The sequence below is a fragment of the Tenrec ecaudatus genome, chromosome 14 (assembly GCF_050624435.1).
Source record: "Tenrec ecaudatus isolate mTenEca1 chromosome 14, mTenEca1.hap1, whole genome shotgun sequence".
NCBI lineage: Eukaryota > Metazoa > Chordata > Mammalia > Afrosoricida > Tenrecidae > Tenrec > Tenrec ecaudatus.
In genome coordinates, this window is record NC_134543.1 from 98,721,697 (window position 1) to 98,738,508 (window position 16,812).

Consider the following 16,812-nt stretch of genomic DNA (forward strand, 5'->3'; position numbering starts at 1 on the left):
GCAGCCTGCCTTCTCTGGGCATTAGCCAGGGCAATCCTACTGGCCACTGGGGAGAACTTGCTGAGGGTGTCTTGGTCCAGGGTAAGGGGTTGCATGTCCAGGGCTGGTGTACTTCATCTGAGCCCCACATTCTCTATCAAATGGCATAAGCTGTGGGGATCATGCTCAAGATTAGTGAGAGATGGCACCACTGGGCCTCTGGGGAAAAATGGTCCGAGCAGGTGGCCCTGGCCTCCACCCTGCAGGAGGCTGCACAGAGGGGTAATGACCGAGGGAAAGAACAGAAGCCTCAGAACAGCCCAGGATCAGGGCGAAAACCAAACTCCATCCCACCTCACACAGACCCTGGAGGGCAGAGTCCAGCTACCGCTGTGGGTTCCCAAGGCTGTCTTTATGGGAGCAGAAAGCCGCGCTTCCTTCCCTGTGGAACTGTAGGTGGTTTGGAACAGCTGACCTTGTAGTTAGCAGCCCAACTCCTAAACGCATGAAGAAAATAAGCTAGCCGGACTGCCAGACAACTGGGAGCACCCACCAACCCTGCCACTACACGCACGCCTTTGGTCAAGGTCGGCCCAAGGGTGTCAGCCTGCCCGCTCTAGGCTCCCACCAGCTCCGCGCCTGCTGGCGGGCATCTCTGCCACCCAAGCGGGTTCAAAGATTTAAGCCCCCCACCTCCCAACACTACTAAACACAAACCAAAGCTCAAAAACAGTAGCAAAACGGAGGCGGCAATTCATATATATAACTATATACATATATATATCAACCTCCTAGTCCCTTCCAATTCGACTACCTCCACAGTGTCTTCAAAATACTTTTTTTGCTTTTAATTCTCAGAGGATCACACGAAGGCTATGTCTTTCTCAGGCTCGCCTGGACCGCACTGGACTGTCCGCTTTCCTGGCGAGCTCCTCCTGGCCTTTCAGGGAGGTCACCTCGCGGGAAGCCTTCCCCGAACACCCGCCGCTGCGTAGCGCCCCACGCCGACGGAAGGCACTAGAAGCGTCCGCAGCGAGTCTCTCCACCAGCCTAAGGGCCAGGGCCACGCGGTGCCGAATGCCCCACCGCGGGGACTCCGGCGGCCAGCCGGGAGGGCACAGTGGACGCGCCCCCATCGAGCTGCAGGTCGCGATCCAGCACTCTGACCCGGGCGCCGCGGGCCCGGCTCTCGGTGCCCCCGCGGCGCGGGCCGGAGGGCTGGGCGAGCGAGCGAGCGAGCGTGCCTTCTGCCCCGGGCCCGCGCACGCCCAGGCGGCCTGCCCCGCGGGCTCGGCCCTGAGACCCGGAGAAACCCGCCCCCGGCCTGCGCGCCCCGCCTCGTGCGCGCGCGGCCCCGCCGCTTTGGGGAGTTGGGCGCTTGGGCTCCGGGCTCGGGGCGTTCCTGGGTGCTGGCGAGAGGGCTTGGATAGCCGGGCCCTGAGCTGTCAGGCCGCCTTCCAAGATGGTGGGGGAGGGTGGGGGTGCAGGCGGGGGAGGGGAATGATCGCCCAGAGACCCCAGATGGAAATTGCAACTGCACTCACCCCTCTGGAGGCTGTGAAAGGACTGAAGGCTCTGGGAGGCGGGAGTGGGAAAGGCAACGTTAAGGACAGCTGCGTTTCCCTGACCTCAGACCCGCCCCGACCTCCACTTGGCCACTGGCTGGGAGAGGGATTCTGCGGGTTTCCAGTTTCTGCAGAGAAAGGCAAGGGAGGAACACAGGCTCCTGGAGGGATGGAAAACTTGTTTCGGAAGTGTCAGGAGAGATGTTCTTGTGTATCGTGGTGACACATTTAGTTTGTTTTAGATAAGCGTGACTCAGATGGTAGAGGGTCAACAAGCCCCAGTCCCGCTGAAGGATGCTAGGACTCATTCCTGGGAGTCCAATCTGCACGCAGAGAGTGCTGGGAGACTAGAAATCCAGAAGCTCAGAAAAGGCTCTGGGCTAAGGTGGAGAGGCCACCTGGCAGGACAGGACTCTTCACAGGACAAAGGAGACCTCCAGGGCCTCCCTCAGCCTCGGGTTTTCCTTGGATCCTGACTCTGGCCAGCTCTCCAGCACGTTTTCTTTTTTTTGTTTTGTGTGTGTGTGTGTGTGTGTGTGTGTGTGTGTGTGTGTATAAAACATTTTATTATGGACTCATACAACTCATCACAATCCATACATGCATCAGTTGATCAATTGTGTAACGCACATCTGTACATTCTTTTCCCTCATCATTTTCAAAGCATTTGCTCTCCACTTAAGCCCTTTGCATCAGGTCCTCTTTTTATTTCCCCTCCCTCCCCGCTCCTCCCCTCTCCCTCATGAGCCCTTGATAATTTATAAATTATTATTTTGTTCTATCTTGCCCTGTCCAACGTCTCCCTTCACCCCCTTTTCTGTTATCCGTCTCCCAGGGAGGAGATCACATGTAGATCCCTGTAATTGGTTCCCTCTTTCCAACCCTCTCACCCTCACACCCCTGGTCCTGAAGGTATCATCCACCCTGAATTCCCTGTGCCTCCAGCTGCTATCTGCACCAGTGTACATCCTCTGCTCTATCCAGACTTGCAAAGTAGAATTCAGATCATGATAGTTGGTGGGGAGGAAGCATTTAGGAACTGGAGGAAAGCTGTATTCTTCATTGGTGCTACATCGCACCCTGACTGACTCATCTCCTCCCCTAAACCCCTCTGCAAGGAGATCTCCAGTAGCCGACAAAAGGGCTTTGGGTCTCCACTCTGCACTTGCCCCTTCATTCACTATGGTAAGATTATTTTTTTCTGATGATGCTTCATACCTGATCCATTCGACACCTCATGATCGCACAGGCTGGTGTGCTTCTTTCATGTGGGCTTTGTTGCTTCTGAGCTAGATGGCCGCTTGTTCATCTTCAAGCCTTTAAGACCCCAGACACTATCTCTTCTGATAGCCGGGCACCATCAGCTTTCTTCGCCACATTTGCTTATGCACCCATTTGTCCTTAGCAATCGTATCATGGAGGTGTGCACCCAATGATATGATTTTTTGTTCTTTGATGCCTGATAACTGATCCTTCGGAACCACGTGATCACACAGGCTGGTGTGTTCTTCCATATGGGCTTTGTTGCTTTTGAGCCAGATGGCCGCTTGTTTACCTTCAAGCCTTTAAGACCCCAGACGCTATCTCTTTTGATAACTGGGCACCATCAGCTTTCTTCACCACATTTGCTTGTTCACCCGCTTTGACTTCAGCGGTTGTGTCGGGAGGGTGAGCATCATACAATGCCAATTTAATAGAAGAAAGTATTCATGTATTGAGGGAGTGCTTGATAGAGGCCCAAGGTCCTTCTGCCACCTTAATGCTAAACCTATAAATATAGGCACCTAGATCTGTTTCCCCCTCCTCATATATATATGTGTGTATATGTACATGTCTTTGTCTAGACCTCTATTCCAGCATGTTTTCTGATATGCTAGAGACCTAGAAGGGGACCTGAGTTCAGACCAGGAATCAATTGTTCTGGGGGGCGTGAAACAGCTGAGAGACCAAGAATGCAGCCATTTAGCATCCTGGGCGGGGTTCCGGGGTGAGGCCTTGACCCGTTGAATTTCATTCATCCAGAAGGCAATGCAAAGTGGACCTAACTCTTTCCCTCCCATTCCCTGCTACAGAGCAGGGGCTCAGTGAGGGCTTCTTTGCTTTGGGGAAGAATGAATGAATGAATGAGTTAATGAATGACTGGCACCATCCCAGAACTTTGGAGTCAGAACCACTGTGGACACCAAGGCCTACCCAGCATTCCTGGGGGGGGGGGGGCACTGACTAGTGTGAAACTGTACCACCTGGTCCTGAAGAACAGCCACCAGCCCCAACACGCGCTCTGTCTCTGTCTCTCTCTGTCTCTCTCTGTCTGTCTTTAAGTCCCCTCAAAGCAGAGGTTTATCTAGGGAAAATAACACCCATGATAAGCACTGAAATGGCATTCCCTGCCCAGCCTCCTGATGCCCATCTTTTAGAGAACTTTGCCATAATATCTGTCTCCCCCACCAAAAAAATGTCAAGCCTGTTCGTCTATTTACTTAACACAGTGTTTCTCAACCTGTGGATCACGGATCCTTTGGGGGTCGAACAACCCTTTCACAGGGGTCACCCGATTCATCACAGTAGCAAAATGACAGTGATGAAGTAGCAACGAAATAATGTTATGGGTGGGGGGTCACCACCACGTGAGGGACTGTATGAAAGGGCCGCGGCAGGAGGAAGGTGGCGATCCACTGACTTAACACATAGCAGCACTACATGAACACGGAGCTACACCTTCCTTGCTTTCCCAGAGGCACTTTGGTCTCCTCAGATGTGCTCAAAATCTTTTTTGTTGGTTTGTCTTCTTCCAGTTTCTTTCTACACTCAGCAGACAGAGCACATTCACACAGTCCATCTTGACCCAGAGAGACTCTCAAGCAAGGAAGCATGCATTGCAATAAGCTCTCTCAGAGCTGGCAAGTGAAACTGCTATGGTTACTAGAAACTGCTGTCTGCCCAGCCCAGCCCCCAACTTCAAGTGGCATCCAGGGCACATGCCATACCTGCCTTACCTTAGCTACACCCTGAGTAACAGGTACCCTGTTCAAGGAGAGAGATTCAAGAATATAGCTCACCTACTCTCCACCAGGTGAGAAGCCCTGCCTGTGGGTCTTGAGAAGCAAAATCTGGCACTGGCTAGCAGGGACCTTATCCTGCCCCAGGGCCATTAATGCTGTTCTGGGCAGAGCTGGACAGGCCAGGTGGCGAATGAGAGCACATGCCCACTCTCTACCCACTTCCTCCCACCCATTTCCTGGCTCCTGCCTTTGCCCAGCTTAGTCCCAAGGTTGTTGCCTCTGGGAGCTCTCAGGTGTGACAAAATCTGAAAGCCAGGGAGGGGACTGGGTCTCAGACACCCCAAGGAGAGAGCCTCCAGGCTACCCACAGGAGAACCACTGGCCTGAGCTGCCACAGAAGAGGGAAGCTTCAGACACGGAGTTGGTCTACTTGTGGGTTCGTTTCCCCATTTTTTGCAGGACACAAGAGGTCATTCCCGCCATCTACATGCTAAGTCTCTCCACATTCTTTCTTACACCTTTTTAAGCACTAGAGAAACTGAGGCACCAAAGAACAACTGACCCATGGGTTCAAAGGTTCCAGTAAAAGGCAATAAGAACCCCTTGACCTTATCCTGCCGCTACAATGGGATCTCCAGGCCATGCCCCCACAAAAGCACCTTGATGTTTTCTGCCTGTGGGAAGTGGCAAAGAACTAGGTACTGATTATAAGACATTAGTGAAAGAAATTGAGTATAGCACAGGAATGCTAGGGACAATCAGGGAGCCACAGGGACACACCCAGACTTTTCCACCAACTAGATTTGGTACCATGTGAAAGTGCCCTAACTCCCCGGATGAGTCACTTGCTACTTCTGTACTGTGACAGGAGGACCAGGTGCATTGAAGCGCCAGCCCATCTGGAACCGGCTATGGGATTAGCTCGATTAGCTGTCATTTTTTACACCCATTCTTAGGCCTGCTCTTACTTCTCCAGTGAGGGGAACGTGGGAAGGTGGAGCCCAGGACTCATCCTTGTTGCTGATTTGATGGCTCTAACACTTGGGCCAGCACCTGACGTAAGAGAATGACTTTCCCCGTGGGTTTTCTCTTACCTGCCAGGACAAAGACCCAGTCCCAGGCTGGCCAACTTGTGCCTCTAACATTACACCCCTGGCACCCCTTCCTTCCTTCCGCTTCCTACCTTTCTAGTTTGGCTAAGTCACCGGTGGCTCACTCTCCCCACCCGGGGTTTACCCTTATCTGAAGGCAGACCCTTTCCCTGCCCCACTACAACATCAAGTGGTTCCGAAGGAGGGAGTTCAGAAAGTGAGGGCTTCCAAACTGCAGAGCACACCCCTCACACAAACACCCGGCTCCTCTGGAGACAATCATGCCATTGCATTGCCAGGCTTCTCCAAGGCAGAATCAAGTGTTCACATTTATTTTTCTCTAACTACTTATTCTCTCCATTTGCACTTCTCCCCACTCCACTCCAGCTTCTTCCTTTTTCCACTTTCTTTTTTTTTTTTCCTTTTTCCACTTTCTTAGTTCCCCAGGAGGGTCTCTGGTAGTTCCACAATCTGTTGTCAACTTGAGACTATTAAGAGTGAAGGGGATGGAGTCTAGCCTGTCAATCAGGTCGCAGCTTGATGACCTCATTTGGAAGCGTTAAGGAAATAGCTCCCTGGAGGTGGGACACATACTCCCCCCTTCCCCATTAGATTACTAAGAAGGACCCTGATGCAGCCAGATTCCTGGAGCTGGAGGAGTCATGTGGAGACCCACACCAGCACTGAGATACTTCCACTGCCACTGGATCCACAAGACTTTCCACCCACTAGCCTGTGGTCTTCCTGCATTCGGAGTTATTGGTTGTGTTTCATGAGTCTAAAGAGTTCTTTATAGATTGGTATCGGCCATATGGGCTAATATCAGACTTATAGACTTGATCTGGACTGGGCTGGGATGTTGTCTCAATATTCAATTGCTCTTGTATATAAAACTCTTTCTTGTACACACCTGAGTGTCTATGAATTTGTTTTTCTGGTCTACCCAGACTAACAGTCTCCTATCCTCCTTGCTCAGGATTCTCAATCTCTCTCTGACCCTCCCTTTCATTCCTCCAGGGATTGAACCTTGAATGTTGGCTGCAGGGAGATGAGGCAGGAGCATTCTCTGTGGCCTGGGCCAGCATCAGAGGCAACTCTTCTGGGGGTACTCTCCCCACATGGCCCCCCAACAGTTATGTGCCTACTGGAGGATCCTCAGTTCGAATAGGCATTTGAGGGAGAACAGGAAATGCGGTGAAACACTGGCCATCAACATAGGGAGTGACCAGTGACCCCCCCAGTGAGGACGCTGATGGGCAATTTGCATTGTTACCAACACCAGTGCCTTGCTCCCACTAGCCAAACCCCAACTCCACGGAGTCGTAGGTAAAGTCAAGTCTTCCTAAATTCACAAGTGAGGGAATGAATGGGCTGCCTCAAACCAACTGGAGATGGCTGGCTGTGGACATGAGACAGGCTCTACCACCCCACCCCACGCCCCAATCGTTCTACTCTTTTAAGGCGGTTCGCTCATTTTAGTTTAGTCTTACAGCAACCCTGTGAGGTGGACAGCAGTCTCGGGATAGGGAGTCAGCAGTTCAGAGAGGTGACATGCCGCCTCCAAGCTCAAACTCCCCAGCCACGGGAGGAAGGGCGGCTCGGCTCCTCCCTCACCTCGCTCCACCCCACCCCCACCCCGCCAGGGCTTATTGCCAGAGAAACCCGTCCCCCACCCCCTACATTCACTTCATCTCAGGATGTCGGGAGCTTTAGCTGAAGCAGCCTCAGCCGGTCCTTGGGACAAATCCCCATTTTGGTGCACGCCCTGGGGTGGGGTTTCTTGGGCAGGCCTATGGCCTTGAACGTTGTGCTGGAGGAGCCTCGGCTGGGAAAAAGTCCCGGAGACGTGGAAACTTTGGCTCGGGACGGATGGAACTCGGAAAGGAATCCAAGGGCCAGGGTGGGCAAGCGAGCTCAGGACCAGCTCCGCCCCCGCAGGGTCAGAGCCCCGCGAGCCGCCGGAAGGAATCCGTCCCAGTCCTCAAGCCCGGGAAGGCGGCAAAGCCCGGGAGCTGGGCGGGCCGCCCGCCTCTTAGAGGGCGGGCCGGAGGAAGCGCCCAGGGCCCGCCTCGGCGTTCTCCCCACGAGGCTGGCCTTCCCGGGGCCACCTCCAGGAGTAGCGGGGAGGGGGGCGGGTGCTCCCGGGATAGCAGGGTGCTCCCGGGATAGGCAAGGGGCCCCGCAGGCCCGCGCTGGCTCTGAAAGCGAAAGGATCGGGCGGGGGGCGCGGCCGAGGCGGGGCCCGGGCGGGCCAGCCACGCAGGCTCCGCCCCGGGGCAGCCTGCAGCCGGGGGCGCAGAGAGGCTCCAGTCCCGGCCGTGCCGCGGGCTCGTGGGCTCCGCTGCGGCGCCGAGGCCGGCCGGGAAATGACCCTGCCCGGCGGCCCGACGGGCATGGCGCGGCCGGGGGCCGCGGGGCCCTGCAGCCCGGGGCTGGAGCGGTCGCCGCGCCGGAGTGTCGGGGAGCTGCGCCTGCTCTTCGAGGCGCGCTGTGCCGCGGTCGCCGCCGCCGCCGCCGCAGGACAGCCCCGGGCCCGCGGGGCCAAGCGGCGCGGGGGGCAGGTCCCCAACGGGCTTCCGCGGGTTCCCGCGGCGCCGGTGATCCCGCAGCTGACTGTGACCACCGAGGAGCCGGACGCGCCTCCAGCCAGCCCCGGGCCCCCCGAGCCGGAGGGCGGCTGGCTCCCCACGGCGGGCGCGTCGCACCTGCAGCAGCCGCGCCGCCTCTCCACCTCGTCGCTCTCCTCCACCGGTTCCTCGCTGCTCGAGGACTCCGAGGACGATCTGCTGAGCGACAGCGAGAGCCGGAGCCGCGGCAACGTGCAGCTGGAAGCGAGCGAGGACTCGGGGCAGGTACGGGCCGCGCAGGCGGGGCTGTGCGGGAGTGTGGGGGCTGTTCTCGGGGACCCCTTGCAGAGCTGGGGAGGCGGACTCGGCAGGGTCCTATTCCCCCCGCCCTTGTCTAGCTTCCAGAAGGAGAGTAGGGGTCGGAGGGAGGCACCAGGCTTTCATGCCAACTCCGCAGGCGGGTCCGGACCCGGGTCCTGGGGCGTCTGCGGACCAGAGGCGCGCCGCTGGCAGGGACCCGGAGGGGCTGGGGTGGACGTTTCTCGGTGGCGGCCACAGGTTGGCGCTGGAAGGGTCGGAGCGGCTCCTTCTCTCCTGCCCCCCTCGGGCGCCGCGGTCCCACCCCCGCCGTTGCCAGGGTTTCCCTCTCCTGAGTGGGAGTGGAGCGGCGTTCCAGGCTGCTCGGGAGCCGGCGCCGTCTGCTCCGGGCGCTCGCACGAGGCGTGGACGCAGGAAGTGAGGCGAGCAGGGCTGCGAGCCCGGCAGGGAGGGGAACGCAGCCCCACCCCGTGCGCACCCCGGCCCCCCCACCCCAAGCATTGCTTCTAAGCATTGTCCGGGAGGAGGTAAACTGAGGCCGCGAGGGTTAGGATCAGCCTAGGGGTTCTATGGCTGACTTTGACCCTGGGACAACCCAGCACGGGGGAGCAGCACCCGCCCCTTCGAGGGAGGGGTGCGATGCCCAGGACAGTCTCCGCTCCCTTTCGCTTTATCCAAAGGCGAATACTTCAGCTCCTCGTAACCGGGATGGAAGAGTTGCTCTAGATCCAGTCTCGTTACGCAAGTGTCCCTGGAGCGGAGGGTGAGCCTCGGTGACTCCAGGGCCTCCCGGCCTGCCCGGAATGCCGGGTCAGGCGACTGGGCCAGGGAGAGCCGCGGACGCGCTCCGGGGTTGCCCGGGCGCCGCGGGGACGGCTCTGGAGCGCTGAACTCCTGCTCGGCCGCTCTCTCGGATTGGGCGAGGCGGCCAGACAGGCTAACGGCTTGTAGTGGTTCCAAGACTCAGTGACCCTGGATATGTACATTACCCAGAAGGCGGCGGGGTTTATTAATGACAAGAGTAGACAGTGGGGCAAGGCTCACGGAGCGGGACCCGGCCCCCCCCCCCCGCCTCTGGCAGGTGTAGGTGGTGGGGGCTCCGTTAGGAACCTGCCCCGTCCTGTCTCCTCCCTCTGTGGGTGGAGACACACCCCCCCCCCTGACCTGGGATCGTTCCTAAGGCAACCCTGGCCTAAGTCAGGAGGCAGTGCTGCCAAGGGGTTCCCTAGACGGTGGAATGTGGGTCAGTGACATGACCCCTCCCTTCTCACCTCGCCCGGAAAAACTTGAGCCGGAGCGCTGGGGTGGCCACGCGCATCTGACCGCTGACAGACAGCGGGTGCAGGACAAAATGTGCGACGGGTGTGTGGGTGCCAAGGGCGCGGGCAGCCCCCGGCTTCCATAGTGCTGGGAAAACCGAGTGTCCGGGGGAGGCGTTCAGGAATTCTCCGCTACCCACGACCGAGTGCGGGTGGGCAGCCCGGCTAGCGTCCCCACTGCGGGGACGCCCGCAGCCAGACCCTGGGCCGCCCCGCTGCCTCGCCTCCTTCAGGAGCTGCAGCAGATGGCCGCTGAGGGGCCTTTGCTGCTCCGAGGCTACGTTTCCCAGGCCTTCCCCACCCCCAGCCCTCCGGGGCCTCCCCGAAGGCAAACAGCCACGGCGGCGGCAGATAAGCCCGGGCTGTTGACAGAGGCCTCCTGCGGCCTGGGAAGGGCCCGTGCGGACTTTGCCTCTCCACAGGCCCGGGACCAACGGAGAGCTCCTGCCCCGACCGCCCAAAGGGCTTCCCCAGGCAGGAAGTAGGGTTGCCCATCTAACTGACCGGAAAGGATACACCCGGGGAGAGGGCAGGCAGGTGTTGGGGCAGCTGCCGGAGGCATAGGTCAGGCTAGAGATGGTTGCAAGCGTCCCGGGCCCAGAAGTGTGTGTTTGGGGGGGGGGGTGCCCCATAATGAGACTAGCTGGGACTAGTCCCAGGTTATTCTGCCTGCCCCATACAACCGTCTCCTGCTCCTTGGACGGAGCCTCCCCACAGTCTGCCCAGGACATGGAGCTGGTCTCCTGAAAGGGTGATGTGACCGATGTATGCTCTCCCTCCTGGGTCTGTCCTCTAATAGAGGGGGGAAGTGTGAGCGGGGAGACCCACACAGACCAGGAGAGGAGCTGGGGGGCGGGGTGGGCAGGCATCCCCTACAACAACAATCATGATTACTTTTAGGTTTTCTCAGACTCCTCACACCATCTGGGGTGTTTTCTCTGACCACAAGGAGGTCTGGTGGTGTGGTTGGTTTGCTCACCTCAGCCCCACCAGTCAGCTGCTCTGGGGGAGGGGAGCAAATTGAGACTATCTGCTCTGGTAAAGATCTACAACCTTGAAAGACCCCTAGAGGGGCAGTGGACTTGATGGCGCTGGGTTTGGTGGGCATTTGGCCCCTTCCCATGCCGTCTTCCCTCTGTGCTCCAGGATCAGTATGGAGACCTGGCTGCCATGCCGGCCTGAACTCAGAAGTCCCACACGTCACTTGCCACTAATTATAGAGCAGAATTTAGGTTAACAGACTTCCTTTTAAAAAGGCAAATGCCCCTGAGAAGATAAAGTCGTGGGTCACTTATACCTTCATGCAAATTATTTTATAAATTTAATCTGCTTGCTCTCACCTTCCTCCACCTCCACCCCACCCCCACCCCCATGGGAGCATAGGGAGAGGGTTGGCCTGTTAGAGAGCTTCTACCAGAGACAGGGTAGCTGGAGGGGGAGTGGAGGGCTGAGACAGTGTGAGGAAGGGTTTTCTCGGACAGGGAATACCTGCTGAGTGCCGGGTGTGAGTTCAGATACTAGGGCCCTTAGGACTTCAAAATGGGGCTCAGTCAAAGCAGGGTGCAAGCAGTGCCCTGCCAAGTGCTGCTCAGGGGAGAGGGTCCCTGTGTGATGGCACCCAAGACTCGCACACAGTCCACTCTCCTGGCTTTTGCCCCAAGATATCTAAGGGGTCTCCAGCTTCCAGGTGGTTTCCCAGACCTGGCTCTTTCGCCAGCTACATTTCACACCAGAACACAATGAAAGCTGCTTTCTGGTACTCAAACAATAACAACCTCACCTATTTAAAAATCTCTTCCCTGTAGTAGTTCATGTGCCCAAAGCCCCACCCACCAAGGGATGATATCCCAGGAGCCCTTTCTGACACGTGCATTGCTGTGCAGATTGCTCCCCAGGGAAGGGCGTTCCCTAACAGGCAGATGACTGGGGATGCCATAACACTTGTCTGAACTCCATCCAGGGTTGACCATGTCCATCTGTGACTGCTGGCAGGGCGCCTCCTATCCGAGCAACTGGGGAAAGCTCAGAGGTGATTGTGGGTGTGAAGGCCCTTTGGGACTTGCACAGAGAACCCAGGTTTGGTTCTTGCTGCTTATGTGATCCTCGTGGAACCAGAGTAGGGGAGAGTCGGTGATGACCCCATTTTAGCTCAGCTTGGGAGCAAGTGGCAGTAGCCCAGGTCTCCCGATCCTATCAAATACTCTTCCACCGGGCCCACCTTGCCACCCTTCAGGCCCTCTCACGTCCCCTGCAGGATCCCAAGGGAGGTTGATGAAGTTCCCTCACCCCACCCAGGCTGGTTACTTCTCCCTCACCTTGCTGTAGCTACAGAACTAGATGTACGCTGGGAGTCCTAAGTGCCCTGCGTTGAACCCCTCTGTGCAGTGAAGGCAAAGGCTTTTAGTCAAGAGAGGTTCCCAGGCAGATGTCACAGTTTCCCTAGTGATCAAAACACCTCCTTGTGGCTGCAAATCACTCTTATGAAGTTCTTTTTCCGTGGTGTACCATAAGATTAACCTCACCCCCACCCCGCCCCCAAGGCAGGCAGCACAGTAGCTTCAACTTTAAGGACCCAAGTGCCATAACCCACTGAGCCTGGGTTTTTCCTTACATAAACTGGGGATAACAATATCGTCACCATCAGCAGGATTCTCAAAGCGTGGGAGAGGGGGGCTATAGAATGGTGCCACTGAATACACAGGGCACACACATCTTCCTGGAATTTTACTTGACGGTTTGGAAGTGGGGGAGTTTTAGAATAAAACTTGGTTTTATTCTGCAGCAGAATGCAAGCTCGTATGTATTTAAAGATTTCAAAAGGGAGTTTTGATAAAAAGATGTCATGCTTCTGGTGGGCTGCCGCTGGCTACACCCCCATATCCCAATGTCTTGGACATGTGATCACACCTTAGTGCACCATATAAGGGCCTCAGTGGGAACAAGGGAACAGAGCTGCTTGGTAGGGTGTGAGAAAGTGGCTGGCATGTAGTGGGCGGTCAGTAAAGGGTGGCCCGCCTTACGGTAGCAGTTGGGTGGCTAGAGGCAGGGAGGAAACCAGCCCACACAGATGGCAGCCCTTGCTCGGGTTCAGTTAGGAAGTGTCAGAGCCAGAACGACACCCACAGCAGACTCTCTGGTACTACTTATCTGTCCTTTCCCGTGAGAAGGGAGGGGCTTTGCGATCTGCACGTTTCCACTTCCGGGACCACCTCACCGGTCTTCCATCTCATCTTAGAGTGTGCCCTGGTGTCAGGGCAGTCTGCATTCCTGGGGTCTAGCCCCGTGGGAGCACGCACATGACTTCAAAAAGCAGGCAGCCCTGCGTGGAGTCAGCGCCAGGCATGTGGTTTACACCAACCCCGGCACCATAAAAGGTGTGGGCATACGAGTAATGGGTTCCAGGTGGGAAGAAAAAAGGCCCAGGGTGGGCGATGTTCTCAGGAGTTGGGGGGTGTGGGTCTAGAAACACTAGCTGTGAAGTATTGACTGGGCACATCAATTGCTTTACCCCCAACTGTGTCCAAGATGACAGGCCCTTGCAGAGCTCGGCTGCCTGGGTCCAGGTCAGGACTAAAGGTGCCCAGAGCCTTGCCAACTTGTAGGTAGGACATTGCATGCCTGGAGAACGAGGAGGTCTCGGGGAGCCAGAAACCCTTCCTCCTCCAGGCCTTGGCTGACTGGTATTGCTATTTGTCTGCCTCCGGAAATGAGCACCTGTCTTGGTGTGAATCGAATCAGTGATCCAGATTTATCCAGCTTCTACTTCCTGCCAAGGATGGGAGTGGGAGCTTGGGGGCTGAGTGGTGGTAGCCCTTGACACACTCCAGCCGCTTTCCTACAAAGACCTCCATGAGGGTGGTTGTCTCCCATGTCACAGATGAAAAATGGATGTCCTGGGACTCTGCAGCCCCAGAACGGCCTAAGCCTTAGTAGAAATACCTGGCTACGCCCCACCTGAAATGGCCGCAGTCCGAATTTCCCCTGAGCTGACATGAGCTGCTGCTTCGGCCAGCTTCATTGGTTGCTCACAAAACCTACCATCAGCCCAGCTGAGCAGTTTGGTAACCTGCCCACCTAGCTTTTGAGTCCCAGAACTGGGTGCAAACCTGAGTCTTCTGAGTCTAAGGCCAAAGTTCTTTTCAGCACATCCCAGAAGCTGAACATCTATCACCGCCCTGTGCCTGCCAGACCCTAAACTTCCTTTGAAGGAATGAATGAAGGGAGGAACCAACTGTCAGGCCCCAGCTGCTTCCGGTGGGCTAGGGGCGGGGCTACCCCCTTTTCCAGAGCCCCGGGCTGGAAGGCCGATGTTCACATCAGGCCCGGGTCGTTTTCAGAAGAGCCACTGGCAGAAGATCCGGACCATGGTGAATCTGCCCGTCATGAGCCCTTTCAAGCGACGTTACTCCTGGGTGCAGCTGGCGGGGCACACAGGTGAGCACGGGTCCAGGTCCAGGCGGAGGGCGCAGGGCCAGGAGGAGGCCGGGAAGCGCTCATTGGTGGCTGTCTGCAGGGAGTTTCAAGGCAGCTGGCACCAATGGGCTGATCCTGAAGCGCAGCTCGGAGCCGGAGCGCTCATGCCTGGCAAGGCTGATGGTGGATGCGCTACAGGGCTGCGTGCCAGCCTTCCACGGGGTGGTGGAGCGCGACGGTGAGACGTACCTGCAGCTGCAAGACCTGCTGGATGGCTTCGACGGGCCCTGCGTGCTCGACTGCAAGATGGGTGTCAGGTACACAGAGAGTCCTGCGGGCTGGCCAGGGGGTATCCACCTGACCCCCCACGCCCACCTGCCGCCTGCTCCCTGCCCCACAGGACATATCTGGAGGACGAGCTGACTAAGGCCCGGGAGCGACCCAAGCTGCGGAAGGACATGTACAAGAAGATGCTGGCGGTGGACCCTTCGGCGCCCACAGAGGAGGAGCATGCGCAGCGCGCCGTCACCAAGCCGCGCTACATGCAGTGGCGGGAAGGTATCAGCTCCAGCACCACGCTGGGCTTCCGCATCGAGGGCATCAAGGTGAGGCCGCCCCTCCCACCGCAGACCCCTGCCTCCCCCAGGGGTGTCCTCTGACCTTGGGAGTGACGCCCCAGGGCGGGGCGGGGCCCTACTGCACCGAGGCCTCTTCCCCTGGAGCAGGATGGGTGGGGACTCTGACCCTCGCCGGCTGCCCCACCTCTAGAAAGCCGATGGTTCCTGCAGCACGGACTTCAAGACCACGCGGAGCCCCGAGCAGGTGACTCGAGTCTTTGAGGAGTTTGTACAAGGAGATGCTGAAGTACTGGTGAGCGCTGGAGCCCAGGAACCTGTAGTCTTTGGGAACCTGAAACTTAGGGGTGCCCAGGGTCGCCTGGTTCTAGTGCCCTGTAGGTCGCCCTCCCAACGTAGTATTCCTCACTCCGTGGTGTGGTCATTGTTCACCCTTCTGCCCATTCGGTCTTCGCACCATGTTTTCCTCACCACTGAGCCCAGCGTGTCCTTGTTAGCAAAGGTGCACTGAGCTTAGTTAGCATTGAATTCATTCATCCTCCCGCCCTACCCTGCCCCTCCAGAGGAGGTATCTGAACCGCCTGCAGCACATCCGGGACACCCTGGAGGTCTCTGAGTTCTTCCAGAGGCATGAGGTATGAGAGGCCCTTGGGTGGTGGTGGGAGTGCAGGGTCGGGAGGGTCAGTGGCCTCTGAGGCTCCCAGAGGGAGAGGGTGAAGACCTGGGGTGCCACAGCCCGCAGCCTGACAGTGCAGAGCCCACAGGTGATCGGCAGTTCGCTCCTCTTCGTGCATGACCACCGCCATCGCGCTGGCGTGTGGCTCATTGACTTCGGCAAGACCACGCCCCTCCCGGACGGCCAGACCTTGGACCACAGGCTGCCCTGGGAAGAGGGCAATCGTGAAGACGGCTACTTGCTGGGATTGGACAATCTCATTGGCATCCTGGCCAGCCTGGCCGAGAGATGAGGCTGTGCCTCGACCTCCACTTGGCTCGGCAGATCTGACCGACAGACCTGCGGCTTCATCCAGGCGGTGCATGCCAGGGAGTGACCGGAGCCCTCCACCCGCAGGGCTGGCTGGGTAATTCACAAGGCCCTAGGGGCCAGGTGATAGCTCCAGAGGGGCTACTCTGCAAATGTGGGGGTGGGAGGGAGAGCTGCCATTCCCAGGGACCCCAGTGTTTCCAGAGGTTACTGACACTACTTTGTGGGGAAGGGGGCGCAATGGGCTGCTTCCTCAGTTGGGCTCTTCTGAAGGGGGGTGGGAGGGTGTCTGCTCTCTGGGGACCAGGTCATTCCATTTTACTTCACAGGCACTTCTAGCCAATCTGCCCCGCCACCCACACTACAATGGCCTGCCCTTCCCAATAAAATCAAAGATCCCAGCATGCCTCCTTCCCACGTCTCCTCTCCTCAGTTCTCATGTCTGCCCAGGTCTCTGGAAGGTGGAAGAGAAAATATCTTTATGGGAGGCATCTGCTGAGGCAGAGGCAGAGGCAGCTCAGATAAAATGGACTCATGGTGGGTAGGCGATCCTGTAAGAGGCCAATGCAATTCTGTACCTGACACCTGTGCGGGAGGCTCAGGCACCAGAGATCAAAGGTTGGGAGTGTCTTGGCCCTTCCCCAAGGAGTCTAGGGGTGGTTTCCAGGATGGGCAGGCCAGGGCATGCACCACAGGCCATGGTGGGGTGGGGGTGGGGCTACAGAGGCTGCTGAGATGACAAGCTACCTAGAGGCAAGAGCCGGAGTGCAGGGAGGAGCCAATGTCTGAGTCCTGGTCCTTGGGGCCCCTTGGGACTGAGGAACCATGGGTAAGATGCCAAAGTTCCTGAGGTTGGAGACTTTGAGATTGCAGTCAGGGGCCAAGCATGGTCTCTCCCCAGCTCTTCAAGTTCTCCAGTCACAACTCCTGGGGCTGTAGTGATCTTAGACCCTCCCAGCAGCCTCCTGGCCCAGAAACCTCTTTCAGGTGGACCCCAG

At 57.5% G+C, this 16,812-nt stretch overlaps 1 protein-coding gene across 1 annotated transcript; it reads left to right on the forward strand.

Moving 5' to 3' along the window:
- Positions 1 to 8,003: 8,003 nt before the first annotated feature.
- ITPKA (inositol-trisphosphate 3-kinase A) lies at positions 8,004 to 16,199 on the forward strand. Its single transcript, XM_075531020.1, has 7 exons — positions 8,004 to 8,489; positions 14,179 to 14,275; positions 14,355 to 14,571; positions 14,655 to 14,859; positions 15,023 to 15,124; positions 15,393 to 15,464; positions 15,594 to 16,199. The coding sequence occupies exons 1-7, from the start codon at positions 8,004 to 8,006 to the stop codon at positions 15,795 to 15,797; spliced, it is 1,383 nt and encodes a 460-aa protein (XP_075387135.1). The 3' UTR covers positions 15,798 to 16,199.
- Positions 16,200 to 16,812: the final 613 nt, after the last annotated feature.

What these genes read in the sequence shown, in the direction of transcription:
- ITPKA (XM_075531020.1), top strand. Translation starts at nt 8,004, where the DNA reads ATGACCCTGCCCGGCGGCCCGACGGGCATGGCGCGGCCGGGGGCCGCG. An exon ending in TCCGCATCGAGGGCATCAAG is followed by an intron (nt 14,860 to 15,022) that starts GTGAGGCCGCCC and finishes CCCCACCTCTAG; the next exon opens with AAAGCCGATGGTTCCTGCAG. An exon ending in AAGGAGATGCTGAAGTACTG is followed by an intron (nt 15,125 to 15,392) that starts GTGAGCGCTGGA and finishes CTGCCCCTCCAG; the next exon opens with AGGAGGTATCTGAACCGCCT.